General features: G+C 52.3%; 1 protein-coding gene and 1 pseudogene across 4 annotated transcripts; both read left to right on the forward strand.

Annotated features, from left to right (window-relative positions):
- The first annotated feature begins 3,385 nt into the window (after positions 1-3,385).
- On the forward strand, positions 3,386-22,984 carry POGZ (pogo transposable element derived with ZNF domain). 4 transcript variants are annotated; one of them, XM_065857510.2, is made up of 18 exons: positions 3,386-3,679; positions 8,389-8,513; positions 12,394-12,593; positions 12,777-12,885; positions 13,142-13,321; positions 13,534-13,740; positions 14,293-14,402; positions 14,498-14,832; positions 15,759-15,913; positions 16,339-16,439; positions 17,352-17,498; positions 18,035-18,166; positions 18,515-18,687; positions 19,171-19,311; positions 19,450-19,509; positions 19,768-19,880; positions 20,344-20,368; positions 20,495-22,984. In XM_065857510.2, the coding sequence occupies exons 2-18, from the start codon at positions 8,390-8,392 to the stop codon at positions 22,041-22,043; spliced, it is 3,861 nt and encodes a 1,286-aa protein (XP_065713582.1). In that variant the 5' UTR covers positions 3,386-3,679; position 8,389; the 3' UTR covers positions 22,044-22,984. The 4 variants fall into 4 exon arrangements, with proteins under 4 accessions (XP_065713582.1, XP_065713581.1, XP_071656468.1 ...); XM_065857509.2 differs by having other exon boundaries at positions 3,387-3,679; positions 18,032-18,166; XM_071800367.1 differs by lacking the exon at positions 3,386-3,679 and adding an exon at positions 4,899-8,136 and having other exon boundaries at positions 18,032-18,166.
- On the forward strand, positions 11,730-11,848 carry LOC136113060 (5S ribosomal RNA; annotated as a pseudogene).
- Positions 22,985-23,057: the final 73 nt, after the last annotated feature.

A 23,057-nucleotide genomic window follows, 5' to 3' on the forward strand; every position in this document is an offset into this window, starting at 1 on the left:
ACCCTGCACTGGGTCTGCCAACAATTACGCCAATTCCTTCGATTACAAGCAGAAAATAAAGCGTAAGCTCCTGATTGAACTGATGTCCTACACGTGGAATTTGGGTCTCTCATCTCGTTGTAAAAAAGCACCATCAAGAGAATGAATTATAGTTATTAATCCTTTATAAACTGGATGACGCACGTATCAGAAAGTTCATATAAGACACAAACCAGCTGTAGCCTGAGTTTGCGATTGTATTTTCACAGCCCTGGCGAAGTTTCAACCTTGTGGCCTTTTTAGGGATGACTTTTTGACTCTGTAACGTGTTTGCAGAACTGAGAGACCCACAGTTCCACGTTCGGTTCGTGTTACTTGTCCTGCACTCACATAAAGCGCAAAACATCTTCAGGAGTAGGATCAAGACCTTTGCGCTGCGCTCGTATTCTCATTCCGGTCGTATAAGTAACACAAAGAGTGGGTCTCCTCCCTCCAAAGGCATCTCAAATGAGGAATAGGAGACAAAAATCAGAATTTGAATGTCAAAGAGGACGGCGATCGTCTGAAACTCACACAGCAGCAGGTCCGGGTGCGTTAATTGACGCGGATCTGGTGACGGGATCATCTGCAGCGCACGTGTCGACAGTGCCTTGCAACCACGTTGGTGTGTGCAAACCACATTGTTGTTCTTTAATCGTCACATAAACCACCACGATTGCACCGCGATTCCATCGGCAGCCGGCGTTAAATACCTACACGTGTAGAAATAAATGAGGCTTTTGACAACTTTCACATTTCGCCACAAACCTCGCGACAGATCGCTGGTAAAACCCGCAGGTGGGGGATACGCTAAGCCTCCTGTTTACCGCTTGCTGCTGAAACCAAGACAAAACCCCACGTGTTTATTATTTTTAATAACTTCACAGCTTTCAAAGCAATTGCATAACGTGGGAGAGCCCGATCGTTCGCTCCGAGGTTGATAATAACGACGTGACAACAACCAGATGTTTGGAGAAGCTGAGAAGGGAAATCTCAGCCGGGACTTGACAAGAGCAACAAACCCCTGATTAAAAGGACAGACATTTTTATGGCCACAACAGCTTCCTGTGGAGAAACATCTTGATCCCGGGCCAAATCCTGCGTCCTGGAGGCCTCTCGCTCCGGTTTTATTAAGACCTCCCTTGAGCGGGTTTGTCCTGCCGTGACAGGTCGTTTGCCTCAGTAATTAGCTCACGTTTTGTAGATAATCTCGGTGTTCCTTCCGGACTGGTCCACCTGTGCATTGCGTTTTAAACCATATGTATTTCACAGCTATCCTTATTCCTAAAGAAACAGGAGTTTCCTCCTGTAAAAAGGAGAAGTAACTCACTGATGTGATCCAGAGCAGCTGCGTTTTCCTCGTCATTAACATCTGCAGAACACACACTGGACATGGACAGAAGCGCCCTGGGGAGTTTTGACTGTTTCTTAAACATCGTGGTTTTGCCTCAAATCTAGGACGCGTCGCATTTCCAAGCAAGGAAGAAACCAAGTTTGGGATCCGTAGATGGCTTTTTCCAGTGGTTAATACACCCATTAGTCACAAAAAGCTCTGTTGGTAAATCCTGGCTGCTCTTGACACCTGAATCCCCCTTACAAACGTCACCTTTCTTGTCGCCAGCACTGCCGGAGCGACGGGCTGTTGTCCTCTTCGCTTCAGCAAAAAGTCACTTTATATTCAGTTTCTGCTTCCAGATTTTATTTTTTGAAAAAGCCAAGTGAAAATGGCTATTATTCTGTTAAATAATAACGCTCCACCCAAGGCAGAGGCTGCAAAGCACCATCAGGAACACAAATGCCTACCCGGCGATAACGGTGCTCGTTGTTATTAGCGGTGGCACAAGCGGAGAACGTGGCGCTCTTTGCGTCGCGTGTGTGCGTGATTTACAGGCGGTAGAGAGCCCGGTGAATGGAAACACAGCCCCGCAGCGGCCTGGTGGGTTGTGCAAAGCGGGTAGAACGACCGGCAGCTCCTGAAGACCAGCAGAAGAAAATTAATAGGCTTGTTTAACGAGCTACAGACTCATAAATCACCTCCTAGCGGCACACGGGTGGCACGGCGAGGGGCTCTGTTTGGGAGCACAGCGCTTCCCAAACTCACGGGAGCTCTACAAACAAAGTAACATTTCAAATTATGCTGAATATGTTAATTCTAAAATTAACACTTGTACTTTTGTTAAATATGTTAATAAAAACGTGCATTACCCGTTTTAACCGCACTATCTTCTGTATGGCAGGCAGTTAAAAGCCGTGTGCTCCACCAGCCCTCAATTATTCCCAGCAAGGAGTTCATTATTAAAGATATAATCGCAATAATAAGTTCATTATTAAAGACACCAGCTGCGTGAATTGATGCGAGGGAGACGTGGAGTCACCGGCTGGACAGCACAGGGGACTCAGATGGCACCGATCCACAAATGTACTTAAGCAAATGTGCAATTTAAGCATTTATATCGCTGCCTTGAGGGTATTTGGAAGCTGTGACAGCGAGGTGGGCAGCCCAGGAAACCTCCGCAGAGCCCACGGAGACTTTTAGGGCAACTTAATCCTTCACCTCCCTCTTGAAATCACCTCTGAGGGATGAAACCTGTGCGGAGAATCCCACAGACGGGACACAAAATGCAGGAATAGCTTCATTAAAAAAGCCTGTGATAATCTGCGAACCTTGGAAGCCTCTCTCTTCAATAAGTGTCCCTTGGGCTGTTTGTGGCCACCAAAACGGCCACCAAACCCATGTTTGCGTGTCCCCATCACTGAGCACTTCCAGTTCCCACCTCAGCTGTTCCCACGGCCCCCAAATAACCTCACACTTGAGACACCCAGACCTAATTACATTAATAACCTCAGCATCCCTACACCTGTAGGCGGCAGCATTGAATCCTCACCCCACTGCCAACCTGTAGGGCCCAAAATGTCACAAACACCACCAAAAGCGACAAGTGCCGCAGGTAAAGCCAAAGTGACACCTGTTAGAAAGGGGAGATTGGGCTGGAAACCACACTCAGGCCAAGGAACCACCTCCTGGGCTGGACTCCACCGGCCCCCTCAGGGGGAGGCACCGCCCACCTGAGGCCTCCAGCAGGGCCCGTGCGGGCCCGCCCGCGGCTCCCCCGCCCGCCTCGCCCCCCGCGGCAGCCCCGAGGCCCCGCAGCCCGCGGGGGTCGCCCTGAGGAGCGGGAGGCGCCGCCGCTCCCGCCGCCATTTCTCCCTCAGCCGAACCCCGCCAGGCCTGAGGTAGCGGCTGCGCCCGCCTCCCGCTGACGTCACCGCGCCGCGCACCAATCCCCGCTCCTCTCCGCGGCCCAGAAGGAAATGACGTCACCGTATCCCTCCGCCGGCCAGGTCCCCCTTTTTTTTGTGTGTGTGTGTATGTGTGTGTGCCTTCGCGCGTGTATCAGCCCGCCGGGCGCTCTTTTTCTCTCTACTCTCCTGAGGGGGGACACACGGACACACACACACGCCGGTCCCGGAGCCGCTCCCCGCGGGAACGCGCAGCGGCAGCGCGGAAACAACAGCTAACACCTCATCGTCCTCCTCAGCATCCCGCTCGGGGCTCCCGGGGGGCTCATGCCACCTGCCCTCCCCCGCCGCCCGCCTCGCCCCGGAGCCCTGTGAGAGCGAGCGGCTGAGGCGGCGGCGGGAGAGCGCGGCGGTGAGGAAGGTGAGGCGGAGCGGGCCCGTTATGTGGGGAGGGTTAAGGCGTTGCGGGGCGGGGGGGGGACACACACACCGCGGCGTTTGGCGACTGTTGGAACCGGTTCGAACCGCCCGGGTCTGAGGGAGAATAAAGGGGGGGACAAGGCCGGAGCGCGCCGTACACAAAGCGGCCGGAGGAGGAGAAGGAGGAGGAGGAGGAGGGAGGGCTCGGGGCCGCCGGAGCGGGGGACGGGGAGGAGCTGCGGCCGCGGCGGCTCCCGCTGGGCGGCGGAATGTGGCCCCGGCGGGCGCTGAGGGGAGGCGGAGGGATCCGCGCACACCCCCGGCGGCGGGGGGCGAGCGGGCGGTGAAGCGGCCCCACCACCGGCAGCTCCCTCCGCTCTGTGTCCCCCCCGACCCCCGCTCCCCAGGGACACCGAGCGGGGCCTCCCCGTTAGCACCGGGGGAGGGGGCGGCCGCGGCCTCCCTATCGTGTCTCCCCCTCCTCCTTTTGCCGTGGCTGGTGCTGGGTGGGCGGCCATGTTGGGCACGGGGATTATTTTTCTCCTTTTTCTTCCTCAGCCGCCAGGATCCGCCGAGGGTGGGTTGCGCTTTGCTTCTCCGGAGAAAACCCCTTTCTGCGATATGGGGGGCATCACTGCCCACCCCCTCGGAGGGCGAGGGGCCCCCCTTGGCCTGGGGCCTGTCCTCAGTGCCTTCCCCATCACCCTCTGGTGATACAAGGGGTGTCACCCCCCCTGCCCTCAGCGCCTGCCCTGTCACCCTCTGGTGACAGCAGCGGTGTCACCCACCCCTGCCCGCAGCCCAAACACCTTAGGGTAGGTGTAGCGGGGAAGCCATTGGGTGTATTTGTTACCTGGGCTCTCCCAGTGCTCCCCCTGCACCCACAAGGACTGGATCGCTCGCTGCGTCACCCTGTGCCCAGCACACCTGCGGTAAATCCCTTTTGCGGGCTCGCCGAGATACCCACTGGAGGTATTGAAAATGAGATGTTTGCTAGCGTGGAGGCTTTCACCTGGTTCCCACCGGGGTCCCGCTCCTCTGGGCAACCCCACTGTTGCTGCGTCTCGCTCTGGGCTTCTCCCCCTTGTAAAAAACACACGCACAGCTTCACTTTGTTGAACTCGGTGCTGCAGCTGTCACCGAAACATTCCAAACGGGGCAGGAGCCAGGGGGTGCGGGATGGGGTGGGTCTGTCGCTTCTCTCGGGAAATACTTCTCGAGGGGCTGTGGATTGTGTGTCTGTGGAAAGTGTTGTAGCTCCAGGGCGCTGCGGTTGTCGAAGCTGAAGCCGAGCTTGCGCGCCCGCCTTTTCAGTTGTGTCGTTATTAGCGCATATAAGGCCGTCGCTGCTCTAAGCTTGGCCTGGCCGCGGGCTCTGTGAGCGTTCTTACAGTTGATTTTGTGGGTATATACGGTTGTCTGTGTGCGCCGTCCGCACAGCTCCGGTACCATCGGAACCTCCAGCTGTCTCGGTGTCACCGCCGGCTGCTCCCCAAAGAGCGCGGTGTGGAAAAGTCGCTCCAGCCACGCTCTCCGGCTCTGGAAGAGTCGGGGAGTCCTGTGCTCGGAGACAAATAATCAGCGGTTTGTTTTCATCGCTCCGCTGTGCAAACTTCAGGGTAGATAACAATCGTCGTAATGGGGTGTGTAATAATACACGTTAATTAGCAGGCGTCGCGCACTTCAAAGCCTTTCGTAAAACATACAGGGCTGTAAATCGTAAGGGATGTAAATGCCTGTTGGGATTATTGCGGCGCCCAGTGAAGTCGAGTCAACCACATCAATCGCCGGCAGGTGAGTTCCCCTTGGCCTGAGGGATGGAACGTGGAACTCGGTGCCGCTCGCCTCCCCTCTTCTTTTGGAGGTGTCGCTGGTGATGAGCGGCCACAGAAACAGCGATGACACCATCGCCAACCTGTGTTTTCATCGCTGTGATTGTATCAGCTCCAGGCCGTGCCGGTTGGTCATTAAAGGAGGAGGAGCGTTGTGTTGTTCTCAGGGCAGGGGTGACAGCGGGAACCTTATCGGAGGATCCGTTTGCGTTTGGTGTAACCTCGTTGGGTGTTTAGTTCTTAGAAAGTTGAGATGTTCCTCGCCGTTAGGTATGGAAAGAAGTGGGAAAATACGACAGCAAGTGAGAAAACAGGACAGCGGTTCTGTTGGGGCTGAGCGTTCGCGCAGGGAAGATGTAACAGAGAGAAGCGGCCGTTCAGAAGGAGAATTTGGCCAAGAGATGTTGATTTATGCATTTATTTCTGTCCTAAAGCATGATCGGATCATCTCCTCAGGCTTATTTGTAGGTCTCTTACAGACAGACCCTTGATCTTATATCTTAGATTCTCTTTTCCGGACTGTCAGGAGGGGAGGAGGTTGTTTTCCAGTTGCCTATCGATAGCACTATAGCCACATCACAATTAAATCTTCGGTGGCCAATCCGGACCGGTGTAAAACCCGTCAGCCCTTGGACGAGAAGGATGAAGGGTATTTATACAGTCGGTGAGATTTTCTGAGCTGCGGTTTGTGCTCAAATGTGTTAATCGTGGACTTTTGGGCGATGCAAGGAGCATCTTTAAAGTCATAAACTACTCCTCAACTTCCATTGGGTCCTTCATCACTAATAATCACCGGAGCCCGTGCTCTGAAGAGCGGTTGTGGTGCAGATGCTTTCACCCTGTGTTAAGCACTCATTTACTTATACTCTTTTTAATTAAAACCCATGGAAAGCAAAGCTTATGTAGTGAGCAACACGTCCCAACATGTGTTTTGAAGAACGGGTCAGTAATTCCAAGTCCTTTATCAAAAGGAACGTGTCTATGCAGCAGGTGTGTGACTCGTGTCCAATAACCAAATGAACCTGTAGCTCAGAGCCCCACGTCTCCTATAGCGGATTCCGAACCTCTCGGGACCCACTGGTGGCGAATTTACCGGGTTCAAACTTGCGTTGTGGTCACCACGTCCTTTGTTTGGTGCCAAAACGGGGCTGAGCATTTGTGCTGTTTGAAGATCGGAGGTGCCCGCGTCTCCTAAAGCAGCGTCCGGTCCTTTCTACCCATCCTCTCCTTTTCTCTTGGGAAAATAACGACGCTCTGAGTCGAGCTACGCAAAAGTCGTTCATCCATGAACGCGATTGTGTCGTAGATCCCAAATTTCGGTGGAAATTACGAGAGAATTTTGCTTCTTTTTCGGTGGGACATCAAAGAAAAGGATCCAGGGGAATCTGATTGTCAGATTTCCCTCGATAGCGGCGATCGCGTTGATCAGGGGATGCAATGGGGTGAATGGCCGGTGCATTATCTCATGGGAAATAACAACCCCGTGTCCTGCGGTGGTTTGTGATGTATCTTGTACCATCCCCTGAACCTCTTCTCCCATTTCGCACCCGAAGGGGATAGAAAACCCCTTCATTTCTATATTTCTTGCAGCGTCTAGAACACTTTGTAATTTATCTTGATTTTTCCTTTGGTCACATATTTTGGCAGCCGCATTCTTCAACCGAGCATCTGCCAAGTGCGCGCTGAAGAGCTAAATGTAGAGTATTTATCATCGGGATTAATCATTTTATTGAGCAAAGGCTTCTTACATACAAAAATATTCCAGATCAAAGCTTTGCAAAACAAAGCTGTTACATGAGAGAGGAGAGGAGACATTTTCTGAGTTCGGGCGACGCGAGCAGACGAAATACTATGCGCATAATGCAAGTGAGTGTCAAAAGCAGCTTGTAACTCCCGTCTCTTTAGCATTTTGTCTTTGCATCTTTTGAATAACGATGAGGCGTTGAATAATATATTTCTTTATACGGCGTGTGCAAAAGGCTTCCCCCGTCGTTCTACCCTCCCGGGCAGGCGTGTGTGTGATTTAATTAATAGAGCAGGTTATTTATCCTGGCTATTTATAGCTGCCCATTGCCGGAGCGTCAAGGCTGGATCTCGGCTGCCTGGAGTAACATGATTCCGGATAAATAGCGACGGGGGGAGTGTCGCCGGGTCCAGCTTCACCCAGGAGGTGTTTCTAGATGGTTCTAAACAGGGTGAATATTGCAAATCACCAAGATGTGGATGGATCATGCAGTGACATCGGTTCCGATCGGCTGTACCGATTCCGCTTGTTTCTATTACTTATCATCGGATACAAAGTTTGTTAACAAGCAGAGAGAACAGTTGAGGCTCTTTGCTTGTTGCTTTGCGGGGTGGATTTCTAGCGCAGACCTGGGCTTCGTTGCTTGGAATTCTTTCCGTATCTCATCCCAAAATTCTTTGTGTCCTTATCTTTTTGGTTTGTGTCTTTTCTTAATAGCAGGAGTTCGTGTTCCATGAGTTGGTTGCCGAGCGGTACAATCGGTCACCTCATTTCGCCGCGCGCCGTTTCCCACCTTCGAGAGGCGGTTGACACCGTTTTCCACACGCCGTAGCTTTCCTGTAAACGCAGCAGCTGCGGAACGGGAGCTCTTTCATGCTTCACGTAATACACCCGCTTAATTGGATATTAGGATTATTACAACACTCTGCTTCTCTAATATACTGATGTAATTTTATTTGACGAGCAAGACTTGATTTCTTTTGTAGCTGGCTATTTTTCCTCATTGATTACAAGATATTTCACCGCGTTGCTGCGCAAAGTTCGGCGCGTACGTTCAAACCGCCGCTTTTTGGGTAATTTGATGTTTCACAGAGCAGTTTCCCAGTGACGGTTCCTCCTCTTTTCCCGTTGCAGGATGGCGGACACGGATCTTTTCATGGAGTGCGAGGAGGAGGAGCTGGAGCCCTGGCAGAAAATCAGCGACGTGATCGAAGACTCAGTCGTCGAGGATTATCATTCGGTTGAGAAAACTGCGACGGGTAATTCGCTCTTTTAATCCGGAATTCTTCCCATTATCAGTGTTCAAACATGAAACTGCAGGGATTGCTTCCATCCTATCCACTTATTTGAGAAGTTCTTAGCGCTTCGCAGTTGTGGTTTCTTACAAGCGGAGAATGGATCATTTACATAGAGAATGATGCTTTTTCTTTTACAAAGTGCTTTCCTACCTTACCAGCGTTCGGTGGCGAGTGGTTTTGCATCTTCTGGTGGTTCAGAAATGGGTGAGGATGCTGGGGATTCGCAGAATTGTATTTCCTGTGCTTTACTTTCTGCAGCAAACAGAGAGGTTCCAACCAGTTTAGTATTTATTTAACCACTTTGGGTTGGTTTGGCTGGCGTTGGTTTGGCTGGCGTTGGTTTGGCTGGCGTTGGTTTGGCTGGCGTTGGTTTGGCTGGCGTTGGTTTGGCTGGCGTTGGTTTGGCTGGTGTTGGTTTGGTTGCTTTTTCCTGGTTTCCACCAAGGGAAAGATGTTTGGTGTTTGCATTTAATGTACAGATCGGAGTGCGTTGTTATCCAGTAGCTGTCTCAAACTATGAGAAATTGGGGCTGGTAAAAGCAATAATTGCCATATAGGAAGCTTTATGTTTCTCACATGCTATGTAATAGCTCCACTAAATAAAGACATAAGGCTGACACTTTCTGAGTGTTGATTTCTATCTGGGTTGGGCCGTTTAGGCCTCGTACACTAATTATATCTCAATGATGAGCATTTTGCCGTTTGGGCTAAACGAAGGTCCTGCCTTGGGCTGGGACGGAGTTAATTGTCACTGGGTGGTGCTGTGTTGTGCTGGAGGGTGAGAAGAACGTTGATAAGTGGTGATGTTGTGGTTGTTGCCGAGCGCTGTTTATAGCAAGTCAAGGACTGCTGGGCCGCGTTCCAGACATCGTGCCCAGTACAGAAACTGGGGGAGCTGCCCGGGGGTGGTGACACTTGGGAACTATTGATTGAATTGTTCTTAGACTGCTGCGATAAACCCGCGGATTCACCAGGTGTGCGTTGGGCTGCGCGGGAGGAGAGGGAACAAAATGACCTTTAGAGCCGCAGCGACTTCCCAAAGAGGCAGAATTTACGACTTGGCAGCCCGGTCGGCTCTGGTAACGTTGTCAAAACAGAGCGTTTGACACCACGGACTCAACACCGCGGGGTCAGCTGGATGGTGCGGGTTATACCGGTGCTTTTCGGATCTACCGGAGTGGGAACAAGCTCCGGACGGGCCTTTCTCCTTCACCGAGCAGCACACCTGGAAACGCTCCAGTATGGATGCTATAGGTGAAAAACTCCGCGCCACAATACGTTTTAGACACCTCCAGTTCCCACACTGCGGTGAATTCTCCTCTGGAAGGCACCGACGCAGCTCCGGGATCAACACAACCACAGTTTGTTCATCCCACAGCGTGGCCTCTTCTTCCCTTAGCGTTATATTGGAGTCGCTACAAGCTCGGCTGACACGACTTGGACTTGCAGGGGAATCCTTTGTGGCCCGGCGCCAGCGAGGATTTGGCGTGGCAAAGTGCCACGGGGACATCTGTCACCTCCCTGCTGGCCCGGTAACCGGGGGTCACATCCCGGTTGAAGTTGTGACTGCGGAACGCTCCCGAAATGAGCGGCGGCTGGAGCCGGCCCAGCTCTCGGCAATCTGCTTTGTACGCTCGTGGCTGTCGGCTCGCGTTTTGTTTTACATTAATTAAACAGACTTACAAGCTGAGGCTGAAAAAGCCCCGTTAAATCTGGAGGCCGAAAATTCATCCTTTACTTAAACAACAACATCCATGTTGGTAGAGAAACGTCTGAAAATCCAGAAGGAGGATTCCAAACTGGACACGGAAGGATCTTTTCATTTAGCTTTTCCCATCTTTCTGCTGGATCTTTCCCTGCAGATTAGTTCTAAAATGTCTCCAATTACTGGGACATAAAAGGAAGAATTACTGAAAGCTAAATATATTTGAAGTGACGCTCAGCCTAATTTCTTTCCTTAATTTCCTTTGATTGCTTTTAGCTCTACCTGCATCCCACTCAAACCAGCTCTTATATCACATACATGTGCATAGTGAGTGGATATAACACAAATATATGGATGAGCCAAACATTGTGAGGAGGGACAGCATAGAGGAAGGAATTGGAGCCCAAATAAGTACCCTGCTCGTTTGCTGGACTTGAGTTTCATCCCAGCCGCCTCCTTCATCCTCTCCGCTGCTCCTTTGGATTCCTCCCCTGCTGCGGCTGCCAGCAAACGCTGCCAGGAGCTGGGAAACTCTTCTGATCTCTGTTTTGGTGCAACACGGGCCCCCCTCCCCGAGTTGCCAGAAGCAGTTGGGCAACGTTCCGGAGTTGGAATTGCCTCGTTCTGCACAAATATTGCGAGTCTGCTCCGCTTGGCAAGCGAGAGCTTGTGGAACTGAGAGCGCACGTGGGACAAACGGGATCCCGAGGCTTTTTCAAGCAGGTTGTTTCACTCTTGAATCAAGAGAACAAGCGCTTAGAACCACCGTAAGATATTCTCACGACACAGCGTGTATCCGCATCACAACTTCAGCGTCAGCCTCTTTCAACCTCTGTTCTGGTTGAAGTTTCTGCTGCTGTGGGAAGGTTCAGTTTTAGTTTCCTTGTGAGTTTTGGCCCTGGTGAACCGCAGCCTGTGGGTTCTGTTCAGGAATATTTGGCGTGGCTGTGCCGCTGCCGTGCGTCCCGTGCCAGGGCTTCAGTTTTCCCCATGTCTGCCAGCAGGTGAATTGTTACTCCATAGTTAACGAGACTAGGAAAAAAAACAACCTATAGCAGCTGTGGCCGTGTTCAAAGGGCACGTAGGAGCCAGAATAATCGTGTGTGAGGTTGCTCGAGGCGAAGAGATTTGAAAAGCTCGTTCCTAGGCAGCTTGGCAAGCCCTGGGCTAAAGATGAATATTAAAACTACATAGAAGGGTTGGATAGTTTCACGGGTTTACTTGGAAAGCACGCTCTGGAAAACTCGTTCAGATTCTGGAGGCTAACGTTGCCAGCTGGGCAAGGGCAAGGGTAGAGCCTTGTATATGGACAGGAACAACCCCAGGTTCCAGTGTAAGTTGGGGAATGAGCTGTTGGAGCAGTGAAAAGGGACCTGGGGGTGCTGGGGACAGCAGGGTGAGCATGAAAAAAGGGTTTAGTTTGGATATTATCAGGACATACTTGGGGAACATATAGATATACATACTGTAATATATACAGCCATAGCACCCTGAGAACGCCCCATCTCGTCTGATCTGGGAAGCTAAGCAGGGTCGGGCCCGGTCAGTGCTTGGATGGGAGACCAGCTGGGAACAGCGGGTGCTGTGGGCTGAGCCAGCACTGGGCCCTTGTGGCCAGGAAGCCAATGGGACCTGGGGTGGGTTAGAAGGGGGTGGTCAGTGGGTCAGAGAGGTTCTCCTGCCCCTTCTGCTCTGCCCTGGGGAGACCACACCTGGAATATTGTGTCCAGTTGTGGCCCCTCAGCTCCAGAAGGACAGGGAACTGCTGGAGAGAGTCCAGCGCAGCCACCAAGATGCTGGAGGGAGTGGAGCATCTCCCGTGTGAGGAAAGGCTGAGGGAGCTGGGGCTCTGGAGCTGGACAAGAGGAGACTGAGGGGGGACTCATTGCTGGGGATCAAGATGGAAAGGGGCAGTGTCAGGAGGATGGAGCCAGGCTCTGCTGGGTGACACCCAGTGACAGGACAAGGGGCAATGGGTGCAAACTGGAACACAGGAGGTTCCGCTGGAAGATGAGAAGCAACTTGTTGGGGGTGAGGGTGGCAGAGCCTGGCCCAGGCTGCCCAGGGAGGTTGTGGAGTCTCCTGAGCAGCCTCTTCACCTGCCCAACATGACTTGTATTTCTGTTCCCCTTCCAGCCGGCAACCCCCTGGTTCAGCAGAGCGGGCAGCCGCTGCTCCTGGCCCAGAATGCAGCTTCAGGACTGGGTGCTGTGGTCACCCAGCCCGTGCTCCGACCCGTCACCCAGCCTGTGCTGCGGCCCGTGCAGATCATGCAGAACGCCAACCACGTCACCAGCTCTCCGGTGACCAGCCAGCCCATCTTCATCACCACCCAGGTGAGCGCGGACCGTCCGCTCCACTCGGCCGCGCAAGACTCTTCTCTCTTAAGAAACAATCAAGCGCTTGTTTCAGCTTTTCTTGTGCTCTGCGGCGGATGTTGCGCTTGAGCTGACGTCTGGTGGGGTTGTTTTGTGTTATTTAATGTATAGAGATTTAGAAATAGCTCTGTTTGACTGCAGGGCTTTCCCGTGAGGAACATGCGGCCTGTCCAGAACACGATGAACCAGGTTGGGATTGTTCTGAATGTACAGCAGGGTCAAACAGTGAGACCCATCACCCTTGTCCCAGGTAAGGATTGGAACAAGCCAAAGCCACACTCATCTTCCTTTTTATATTACCAAGGATTAAATATATATATATATATATATTTGTATTACCTGCATCCACATTCATCTTTAGTCTGCTAAGTGAAATAAGGTGCTGAACTCTTCAAACCTGGGGATTTTGGGAGCTCGGTGCTGTTGCAAAACAGGATGCTCTCAGGTATTAGCGTGTGAGGAATGCAATTAGATAACTCGATTGCCGTGTTCATTTGTTTCTGAAGCCCCAGGTACCCAGTTTGTGAAACCGACGGTCGGAGTTCCTCAGGTGTTCTCCCAAATGGCCCAGGTGAGACCCGGCACGACCATGCCGGTCCGGCCCACCGCCAACACCTTCACCACCGTCATCCCGGCCACGCTGACCATCCGCAGCACCGTGCCGCAGTCCCAGGCCGCACAGCCCAGTAAGTCCCCTCCAGCACCGCCCTTGGTAACCCAAAGCCAGGGGATTCATCGTTTCACCTTGGGTGAAACGCGGTTTCCAGTCTCGCCAGCATCGGTTAACGGGGTAGAACTGGTGACTCGGTCACCCAGTGAGGATGTGAGGGACAAGGGGGACGTTCTAGAGGGGGTTGGATGTCGCTCTTTGCGTCCTAGCGCTGCTGTTTGTCTGCAGTGAGCATCGCCAGCTTTGTGACCGTCAAGAGACCCGGGGTGACGGGGGAGAACAGCAACGAGGTGGCCAAGCTGGTGAACACCTTGAACACGGTTCCTTCGTTAGGCCAGAGCCCCGGCCCGCTCGTGGTTTCCAACAGCAGCCCCGTGCACGGTTCCCAGAGATCCAGCGTTTCCGAGTCCTCCTCCTCGTCCTCCTCGTTAAAAGGTATTAACTCAATCAGTTCTGCTGAGACTCCAGAGTGAAAATACCACAAACCTGTAGCTGCTGAGATTTGCTAATAGGGATAAACGCTTGAAAAGCTTTGCTTTTAATTACCTTGGGTTTATCTGCGTGGTTTCCGGTGATTCTGGTTTGCGTGGGGATGTTTGCACCCCTTATTTTGTTCTGTTATTCCAAATTACTGGTGTGTGTGTTGCCACCTTGAGAACACACACCTGAAATATGCTACGCTAGGAAAAGGGTTAAATCTTGGCTTCTCTTCTTCCAAAAAAGCACCTTCCTAAGGCATTTGGGAGTCCAGAAGTTGATTTAAAGGATGTTTTGTGTCATCTGTAGTTTTGAGACGCTTCTATTTTATTGTAGCTATAGGGGGGTCTGTATTGTCATCCAGATTATCAGAGGTTTACGTCCTTTTCCCACCTCTTCCAGTCTAGTCAGTAGTTAAAAGCAGAGCTCTTGAAAGCATTTCAAAGCTTACCTAGCTCTAAATTGATGTGTAATGGTTCTCATTTTGACGTGGTTTTTCCCCCGTTGCAGTCAGTTCATCTCCTATTCCCACGTTCGATTTGCAAGACGGTGGCAGGAAGGTTTGCCCGCGGTGCGACGCGCAGTTTCGGGTCACGGAAGCTCTCAGAGGACACATGTGTGTAAGTGAGCGCTTAACGTTACTCCTTAGTCTTTGTTTAACGTAGTTCCGAGTTTAATACGCGGGGTTTTTGTCGTGTGGTTCTTTTCCTTTTAGTACTGCTGCCCTGAAATGGTTGAGTTCCTCAAGAAAAGGAAATCTTTAGAATCTGAACCAAATATTCAATCTGCAAAGCCTCCGTCTCCGGAAAAAACTACGGCTGTTGCTTCACCACCCTCTTCCACTCCCAGCCCTGCGCTGTCCCCGCCTGCCAAAGCCCCAGAACCCGGCGAAAACGTCGTGGATGCGTCCCAAAGCAAGCTCATCATGTTGGTTGATGATTTCTACTACGGCAGAGACGGTGGCAAAGTGAACCAGCTGCTCAACTTCCCCAAGGTCCCCACCTCCTTCAGGTGTCCGCACTGCACCAAGCGGCTAAAGAACAACATACGGTAAGAGGAGCGCGGCGTGCTGCAAAAATGTGGCTGCCTTGGGTCTGCAAATCAAGGTGAGCGTGAGTGTTGGTCCCTCAGGCCCCACGGCTTTGTGTTGTGGTTTAACCTGAGCTGGTGGTAGGACCATGCAGCCGATCACTTGCTCCATATACGGGAGAGAATCGATAGGGAAGGGAGAGACTTGAATGGAGATACACAGTTGAATAAAATAACAAAATACTAATACACTGCTAGTAAATATATATATATAAAATAGAAATAAAAGATAGTCAAGGCAATTCCTCATGAACACGCTGAGCAGCCAGTGCCAGGAAACGGCACCAGGTCCCACAGCCCATTCCAGAGAGAGAAAAGAGGGGAAAAGGCACAAAAGCCCAGAGGCCTCTGCAAAATGGCAAAAAACCCAACTAAACATCCCAACTGAACTTCCCAGCTACCCCAGAGAGATCGGAAGAGCCAACCGCAAGTTCCCAACTCTCCTTAAATAATCAGCATGATGCTAATGGGCTGGAACACTGGGATTGCTCAGTGTGGGTGTCAGTCCGGCTCTGTCCGTCCATCCCCTTCCTCGCTGCCTCACCCCTGTGGGCAGAGCTCAGTGCCCTTGGCTCTCAGAGCAGAGCAATTAAACACATTAACTGTGCTGGGCTGGTACCTCTTGTTCTCAAACTAAGTTCCCACAAAAGGGAAAGATTCGCCTGTTGTCACACAGGTTGCGGGGTCAGAAACAAGGAGCAGAGCCCTTATACCACAAAATCTGTTCTCTAGAGCCGGGCAGCCGGTTGCTGGCTTGGAGGAGACTTTGCTTTTGGTGGAAAGAGCGAGAAGGAAACGTCTTAACGCCGCTGACAAACCGCGCGGCGCCAGTGATGGTCACCGGTGTCGCGGTTTTGGCTCACGCGCTTTCCGCTCGCCTCCGGCAGGTTCATGAATCACATGAAGCACCACGTGGAGCTGGACCAGCAGAACGGCGAGGTGGACGTGCACACCATCTGCCAGCACTGCTACCGCCAGTTCTCCACGCCCTTCCAGCTCCAGTGTCACCTGGAGAACGTCCACAGTCCCTACGAGTCCACCAGTGCGTCCGTTTTGCTCTCGTCATTTGTTTGGGAGGGTTCCTGGTTGGTATTAATCTGCTGAGACAGGTGTGTCTGTTCCACCCAGCAGAAAAATCCATCTAAATCACATTTCTGCAAACTCAAAAGCATTTTCAAGACCAGGTTCAATAGCAACGTCGTGCTGGAATTTAATGTTTACCAGTAGGTTGACATCTGATGTCAAACCTCTTGAAGTTTCCTCATCGAGGCATCTTCCTGCTTACTGTATATTCTTTTAACTTAAGACAACCTTTTGGAAACCCCTTAGGATACACTTTATCTACCCACTTCAAAGAGCCGAGAGCTAGTTGGTTGGTTTTGGTTTAAGTTGTTACCAAAGCAACTTGTGACAGGCGGCGGATGTTTTTGTGCCTCTGCTCTTAGCACCTTTCCCTTTCTCTCGCAGCAAAGTGCAAGATTTGCGAGTGGGCGTTTGAGACGGAGCCCATGTTCCTGCAGCACATGAAGGACACGCACAAGCCCGGGGAGATGCCCTACGTGTGTCAGGTATCCGAGGCGCTTCGCAGGCTCAATTTCAGCCACGTGCGCTTGAGTATTAGGGGAAACCCGGCGTCTTTTAGCCAAGCACCCGCTCCCACTGGCCCAGACTCCGCACCGTGAGATCTCCGCGGATGCGAGATGAATTCCTGCATGATTTCACAGAATCCCAGAATGTGAGGGCTTGAAGGGACTTGGAAAGCTCATCCAGTGCAATCCCCCCGGAGCAGGAACACCCAGCTGAGGTTCCACAGGAAGGGGTCCAGGGGGTTTGAATGTCTGCAGAGAAGGAGACTCCACAACCTCCCTGGGCAGCCTGGGCCAGGCTCTGCCACCCTCACCCCCAACAAGTTGCTTCATCATTCCTGTGCGACCTCACCTAGGCGTTCCTGCTCCAGCAGGGGGATTGGACTAGATGATCTTTTGAGGTCCCTTCCAATCCCAAACATACTGTGATACTGTGATACTGTGATCTTCCAGCGGAACCTCCTGTGTTCCCGTTTGCACCCATTGCCCCTTGTCCTGTCACTGGCTGTCACCCAGCAGAGCCTGGCTCCATCCTCCTGACACTGCCCCTTTCCATCTTGATCCCCAGCAGTGAGTCCCCCCTCAGTCTCCTCTTGTCCAGCTCCAGAGCCCCAGCTCCCTCAGCCTTTCCTCACACGGGAGATGCTCCACTCCCTTCAGCATCTTGGTGGCTGCGCTGGACTCTCTCCAGCAGTTCCCTGTCCTTCTGGAGCTGAGGGGCCACAACTGGACACAATATTCCAGGTGTGGTCTCCCCAGGGCAGAGCAGAGGGGCAGGAGAACCTCTCTGACCCACTGAGCACCCCCTTCTAACCCACCCCAGGTACCATTGGCTTCCTGGCCACAAGGGCCCAGTGCTGGCTCATGCTCACCCTGCTCATATTGTTCTGGCAGGTCTGTCAGTACCGCTCGTCGCTCTATTCCGAGGTCGACAGCCATTTCCGCATGATCCACGAGGACACGCGGCACCTGCTCTGTCCCTACTGCCTCAAGGTCTTCAAGAACGGCAACGCCTTCCAGCAGCACTTCATGAGGCACCAGGTATGTCGGCGGGTTTGTTGTGGGTGCTTCCCATGATTAATTAATTAATCCAGCAATATTATTCCTTTTTGTATAAAGCCTAGAACAATTCCATCTTTACAATACATTTCCTCGCCCCTGAATGTTTCACTTCTCCTGATTGGAAGATTCCCAAATAAAATTTATGATTCCAGGTGAAATCAAACAAGAAGAAACCACCTTTGGAATCCTGTTTGTCTCAATTCTCCCTCGTTTGAGTACGAAATTGTATAGTTTCTAAACATCTAGATTTCCAAGGTTAACTGGATTGCCACTCTAACAGCAGCTTCCTACCACCACGAGAGAATTGGACCGATGATTTCCATTTCCCCACCATATCCAAGATGGATTTGGTGTTATATACTAGAGCTTAACATCACATTCAGAACTGCAGTGGGTTGTTTGTTTCGCCGTGTTTGGTTTCTCTGGGGTTTTGCTTCTTGGTTTTCTAAACCTACTGCATTTTGACTTCGCTTTCACTGAACCAAAATGTCTTTGGTTTCCATTTGCTTTAGAAGAAGAGTGTTTACCACTGCAACAAGTGCAGACTCCAGTTCCTCTTTGCCAAGGATAAAATCGAACACAAGCTGCAGCACCACAAAACTTTCCGCAAGCCCAAACAGTTGGAAGGATTGAAACCTGGAACCAAGGTCAGAGATCCGACTTAACTGGGTTGCCGTATTGCAATTGCTGTTCGCTTCAGCTGCGTCACTCACAGGGATGGAAGAGCCATGTGTTCTGTTTGTGTTGGATTAATTAGATATTTTATAGAAATAATAAGGGAGAAAAAGGAGGGGAAGGTGGCTTGGCAGAGCTTGAGCTCCCCTAACGAAGCTATCGCCAAGCGAAGATACCTGAGCGAGCCAAACACCCTTTGGGGACAAAATCATGTCCAGAGGGGCACAAATTGTATCGAGGAACAGCTTTTTGTGCTCTGAGAGAGGAGCCGGAACGCTGACAAGTGTATTTGAGGGGGTGTTTGTACCCGTTTGCCGCAGGTGACCATCAGGGCGTCCCGAGGCCAACCGCGGACGCTGCCGCTGTCTTCCCCCGACATGGCGCAGGGCGCCGGGCACGAAACGGCCGCGTTGTCATCCGCTACCGACCCCCAGCCCATCTTCCTGTACCCACCCGTCCAGAGGAACATCCAGAAGAGAGCCGTCAAAAAGATGTCAGAACCTTGGGCCGAATTTCGCGTTAAAAAGAGATTATTTGGGGATTTTAAAGGAAACGTTGTTAGGTCTTCAATGGGGGCGGGTAACGCAGCCCACGGCGCTGGGCTGGTTGCCACGGGAGCTTTAGGAGAAGCCAGATCCCGCGAAACAGAACAGAACATTGAGTCGTGTTGTGAAACGCCTTGAGGTGAAAGCGCGAAATACAGAATTAACCGGGCACTTTTATAGAAATTATGGGATTTCATTGGCGTAAGGGCTCTCTGCCCATCCAATGTCAATTTATTATGCGCTTTTAATCGCGCACTGGATTAGAGGAAGCGGGAAGGGTGGGGAGCCCAGGGTGCGAGATGCGCCGAGTTTGGCCACAGAATTCCCCAAATTGACGCGTCCTTAAGTCCTCTGTCCTGCTGCTCATCAGAACCCTCAAACCGCTGTTGGGCCGCTGGTGACAATGGTGACAATGTCATTGTTCCCCGCAGGAGCGTCCTGGGCCGACAGACGTGCCTGGAGTGCAGCTTCGAGATCCCCGACTTCCCCAACCACTTCCCCACCTACGTGCACTGCTCCTTGTGTCGCTACAGCACCTGCTGCTCCCGCGCTTACGCCAACCACATGATCAAGTACGTGTGGCGCCGCTTCCTCCCTGAACATGACCTAAAATAGCGCTAAACCCACGATTGGCTCCATCTCCATAAATCATGTTGCTCTTTAAACGCCCGGAGTCATTCCAACGTTTAATAAACTCTCTTGTCTTACAGCAACCACGTTCCTCGCAAGAGTCCAAAGTACTTGGCTTTGTTTAAGAATTACACTGCCTGGTAATGCGATACTCATCGTCTTATTTTAATTACTGGGGAATCTAATTGGCGTTGGCTTTCGGGTCTTCGGTGCTGTTCTTTTTTCTGATACAGCTCCCCCTATTTTTTTGCAACATGGGGGAATACATTGAATTAAGGGCAAGAGCGGGAGTTATTGGTTTGGGGTTGGGACATTGCGTGTGCTGGATGTGACCTTTTCATTTCTAATTGTTATTGAGGGGATAACTCACTTTGTTTTCGCCTCTTTTTCCCTTCCAGCGGTGTAAAACTCTCCTGTTCCTCTTGTCTCTTTGTGACATCTGAGGGGGACGCGATGGCCAAACATCTGGTCTTCAATCCCTCGCACGAGTTTAGTAACATTATTTTCCGAGGTAAGAGCTTTGGAAAGGAGCAGAAAAGTTGCAAACATGAGGCATTAATTCACCTCCATCAAAGTTGCCATCAAACCTTGTCCAGCCAGCATTGTTATGGAGATAGGGGAGCAGGAGATGCTCCCAGGGACAGACAAAGCCCTAAGGCTTCAGCCAGGCCTCTGTTCTCGGGGACATCGTTGTGCTGCGGTGACTCCCTCTGTTCTTGGGGACATCGGGTTTGAATGGAGCCCCAAAGTGGCTCATTCGGCCCAAAAACCCACAGAGATCGGGCCAGGGCTGAGCATCCCTGACCCTTTCTCACTGCAAAGGGTTTGTCCCTTGTCCCTGGTGGTGCGGATCAGCCGCTCTGCAGTGACACGGGGACACAGTGACCCAGAGGGAGCTGCTCCTCTCTGCGACAACTTTGTTTGCACCGACTTTGTTTGCCAAGCTACAAACGTGTTTTGTGTTTTGTCCACAGGGCCTACTTGGATATCACATTCCAGGTAAACTCTTTGTAAACTTTTTATCAGCTTGGTGGGGTTGGGCTCCTTTTGTTCGTTTGTTTTTCCCTTAACAGCCTCATTTGCTTTAAGAGGTTTTAAGAGGCTCCTGTGTTCTCTCCCTTCAAGGCACGTCCAGCCCCAGGATAAGAGCGTGAAGAACCCATGTCCCACTTATTCCCCCAGTAAAGCTGCTACTGTGAAAACCAAGTCCGTGTTACCCGGCAAGGACGAGCCGGATCTGGCGCCGGCGTCGCACGAACGAGCCGCGCTGGGCCGGGAGGACGAATCCTTCAACGTGGCCGACGAGCAGGCGGCCAAGGAGCCCGAAGCCGCCGGCAAAAAGCTGCAGCTATCGGTGAAAAAGCTACGGGTCGTCCTGTTCGCCTTGTGCTGCACCACGGAGCAGGCGGCCGAGCATTTCCGCAACCCGCAGCGCCGCATCAAGCGCTGGTTGCGGAGGTTCCAGGCGTTCCAAGAGGAGAATTTGGCGTCGCTGTCGGAGGGCAAGTACCTGAGCTTGGAGGCCGAGGAGAAGCTGGCGGAGTGGGTGCTGACGCAGAGGGAGCAGCAGTTGCCCGTCAACGAGGAGACGCTGTTCCAAAAAGCCACCAAGCTGGGCCGCTCGCTGGAAGGCGGCTTCAAGATCTCCTATGAGTGGGCGGTGCGGTTCATGCTGCGGCACAACCTCAGCACGCACGCGCGCCGCGCCGTGGCGCACCCGCTCCCCAAGGACGTGGAGGACAACGCCGGCTGCTTCATCGAGTTCGTGCAGCGGCAAATCCACACCCAGGACCTGCCCCTCTCCATGATCGCCGCCATCGACGAGATCTCGCTCTTCCTCGACGTTGAGGTGCTGAGCAGCGACGACCGCAAGGAGAACGCGCTGCAGACGGTGGGGACCGGCGAGCCCTGGTGCGACGTGGTCCTCACCATCCTCGCCGACGGCAGCGTCCTCCCCACGCTCGTCTTCTACCGCGGGCGCGTCCAGCCGCCCGCCAACGTGCCGGAGTCCGTCCTGCTGGAAGCCAAGGAGGGCGGCTACAGCGACGACGAGGTGATGGAGCTGTGGGCATCGCGCGTGTGGCGAAAACACACGGCGTGCCAGAACAGCAAGGGCATGCTGGTGCTGGACTGCCACCGCACGCACCTTTCCGAAGAGGTTCTGGCCCTTCTGAGCGCCTCCAGCACCCTCCCCGCCGTGGTCCCCGCCGGCTGCAGCTCCAAAATCCAACCCCTTGACGTTTGTATCAAAAGAACCGTGAAAAACTTCTTGCATAAAAAATGGAAGGAGCAAGCCAAGGAGCTGGCGGACTCCGGCTGCGACTCGGACATCCTCCTGCAGCTGGTGCTGTGCTGGCTGGCTGAGGCGCTGGAGGTGATCGCGGACTCACCGGAGCTGGTGCAACAATCCTTTTTGGTGGCCAGCGTCTTGCCGGGACCCGACGGCACCGCCAACTCTCCCGCCCGCAACGCCGACATGCAGGAGGAGCTGATCGGCGCGCTGGAGGAGCAGCTGAAGCTGGGCCAGCCCCGCGGCGCCGGCGAACGGCAGCGCCGGCAACCGCCCGAGGAAAGCGCCGACCCCGACGTCCTCCACCGGCTCTTTGAGGGCGAGAGCGAGACCGAGTCCTTTTACGGCTTCGAAGACGCCGATTTGGAGCTGACGGAGATTTGAGGCGCTTCCCAGCTTTTTGGGGCTTTGAGATGAGAACCTTGACGCTTCCCTGTGGATTCGTGGGTTTAGGAAACTCGTAGGCGATCGCTCCGATCAATAGCCATCGATGCCGTTCATTTCTAAGTTTTGTGCTTTTTTTAAAAAGGAAAAACAAAAAAAATCACTGTGTTGGTATTTTCTTGGAAGATCTATCGTGGGTGAATATTTTTGCGTTTTCTTTACCTCACTGTATCATAGTTTTCTGGGTTTATTGTGCAGAAATGTTTGGAATTCGACATCGTCAACGTGACCATTTCTAAAGGCAAAAAAAAAACCCGAGTATGTAGCTAATGAACCAGTATATAAATCTTTTGGGTTGTCTTAACACAGATTTCTTTTGAACACCGGAGATTTAGGTTCCTGTGGGAAATTTAGATGAGAGTTATCGCTTTAATGTGTGAACCCCTAGAATTGGCCGTTAAGATTTGGGGGTTAATTATTTGGACGCGGGGTTAAACCACAAGTTTTTGGTGTTTGATGCCAGCGAGCGCGGACAGAACCAAGAACCCCAAAATAGCCCCTTTTCCCCCCCATTTCCGCGCCTGGAGAATCCGGGATACGGGGAATGAGGGGAGTTTGGGTGGGGGTTCAACCCTATGGCTCAGTAACCATCACTAACAAGTCCCGCTCAACCAGCAGCCACTACGTTCCTTAGAATTAGAACCTCCCCCAGTTTAACGCAACAAAACTGTGACGTGCACAAAATAAAAGGAGAATTTGGTTTTATTTTTCACCGCCGGCTTCAGGTTTTTCTACAATTTGCATGTTTGCGGGTTTTTTAACTGTACGTGCTCGGGAAGGCCGCGCGGAACCGGCCGCGGTTTGCGGCACCAGAAATGCTTCGTCTTTCCCATGTACAGCCGTGGAACGTTTAATAAAACCAGGGAAATGGGATTTATAAACACGTGTTTTTATTACCGAGGGCTGGCGAAAACCCTGAGCTTTGGGGGTGATTCATTGTGTTGCTGTTTAATT

This window comes from Patagioenas fasciata, chromosome 30, assembly GCF_037038585.1.
Source record: "Patagioenas fasciata isolate bPatFas1 chromosome 30, bPatFas1.hap1, whole genome shotgun sequence".
NCBI lineage: Eukaryota > Metazoa > Chordata > Aves > Columbiformes > Columbidae > Patagioenas > Patagioenas fasciata.

Coding starts and splice junctions, on each gene's coding strand:
- POGZ (XM_065857509.2), top strand. CDS start 8,390: ATGGCGGACACGGATCTTTTCATGGAGTGCGAGGAGGAGGAGCTGGAG. Junction 12,886..13,141: donor ACCCATCACCCTTGTCCCAG/GTAAGGATTGGA, acceptor TTGTTTCTGAAG/CCCCAGGTACCCAGTTTGTG. Junction 18,688..19,170: donor AAGAGAGCCGTCAAAAAGAT/GTCAGAACCTTG, acceptor TGTTCCCCGCAG/GAGCGTCCTGGGCCGACAGA.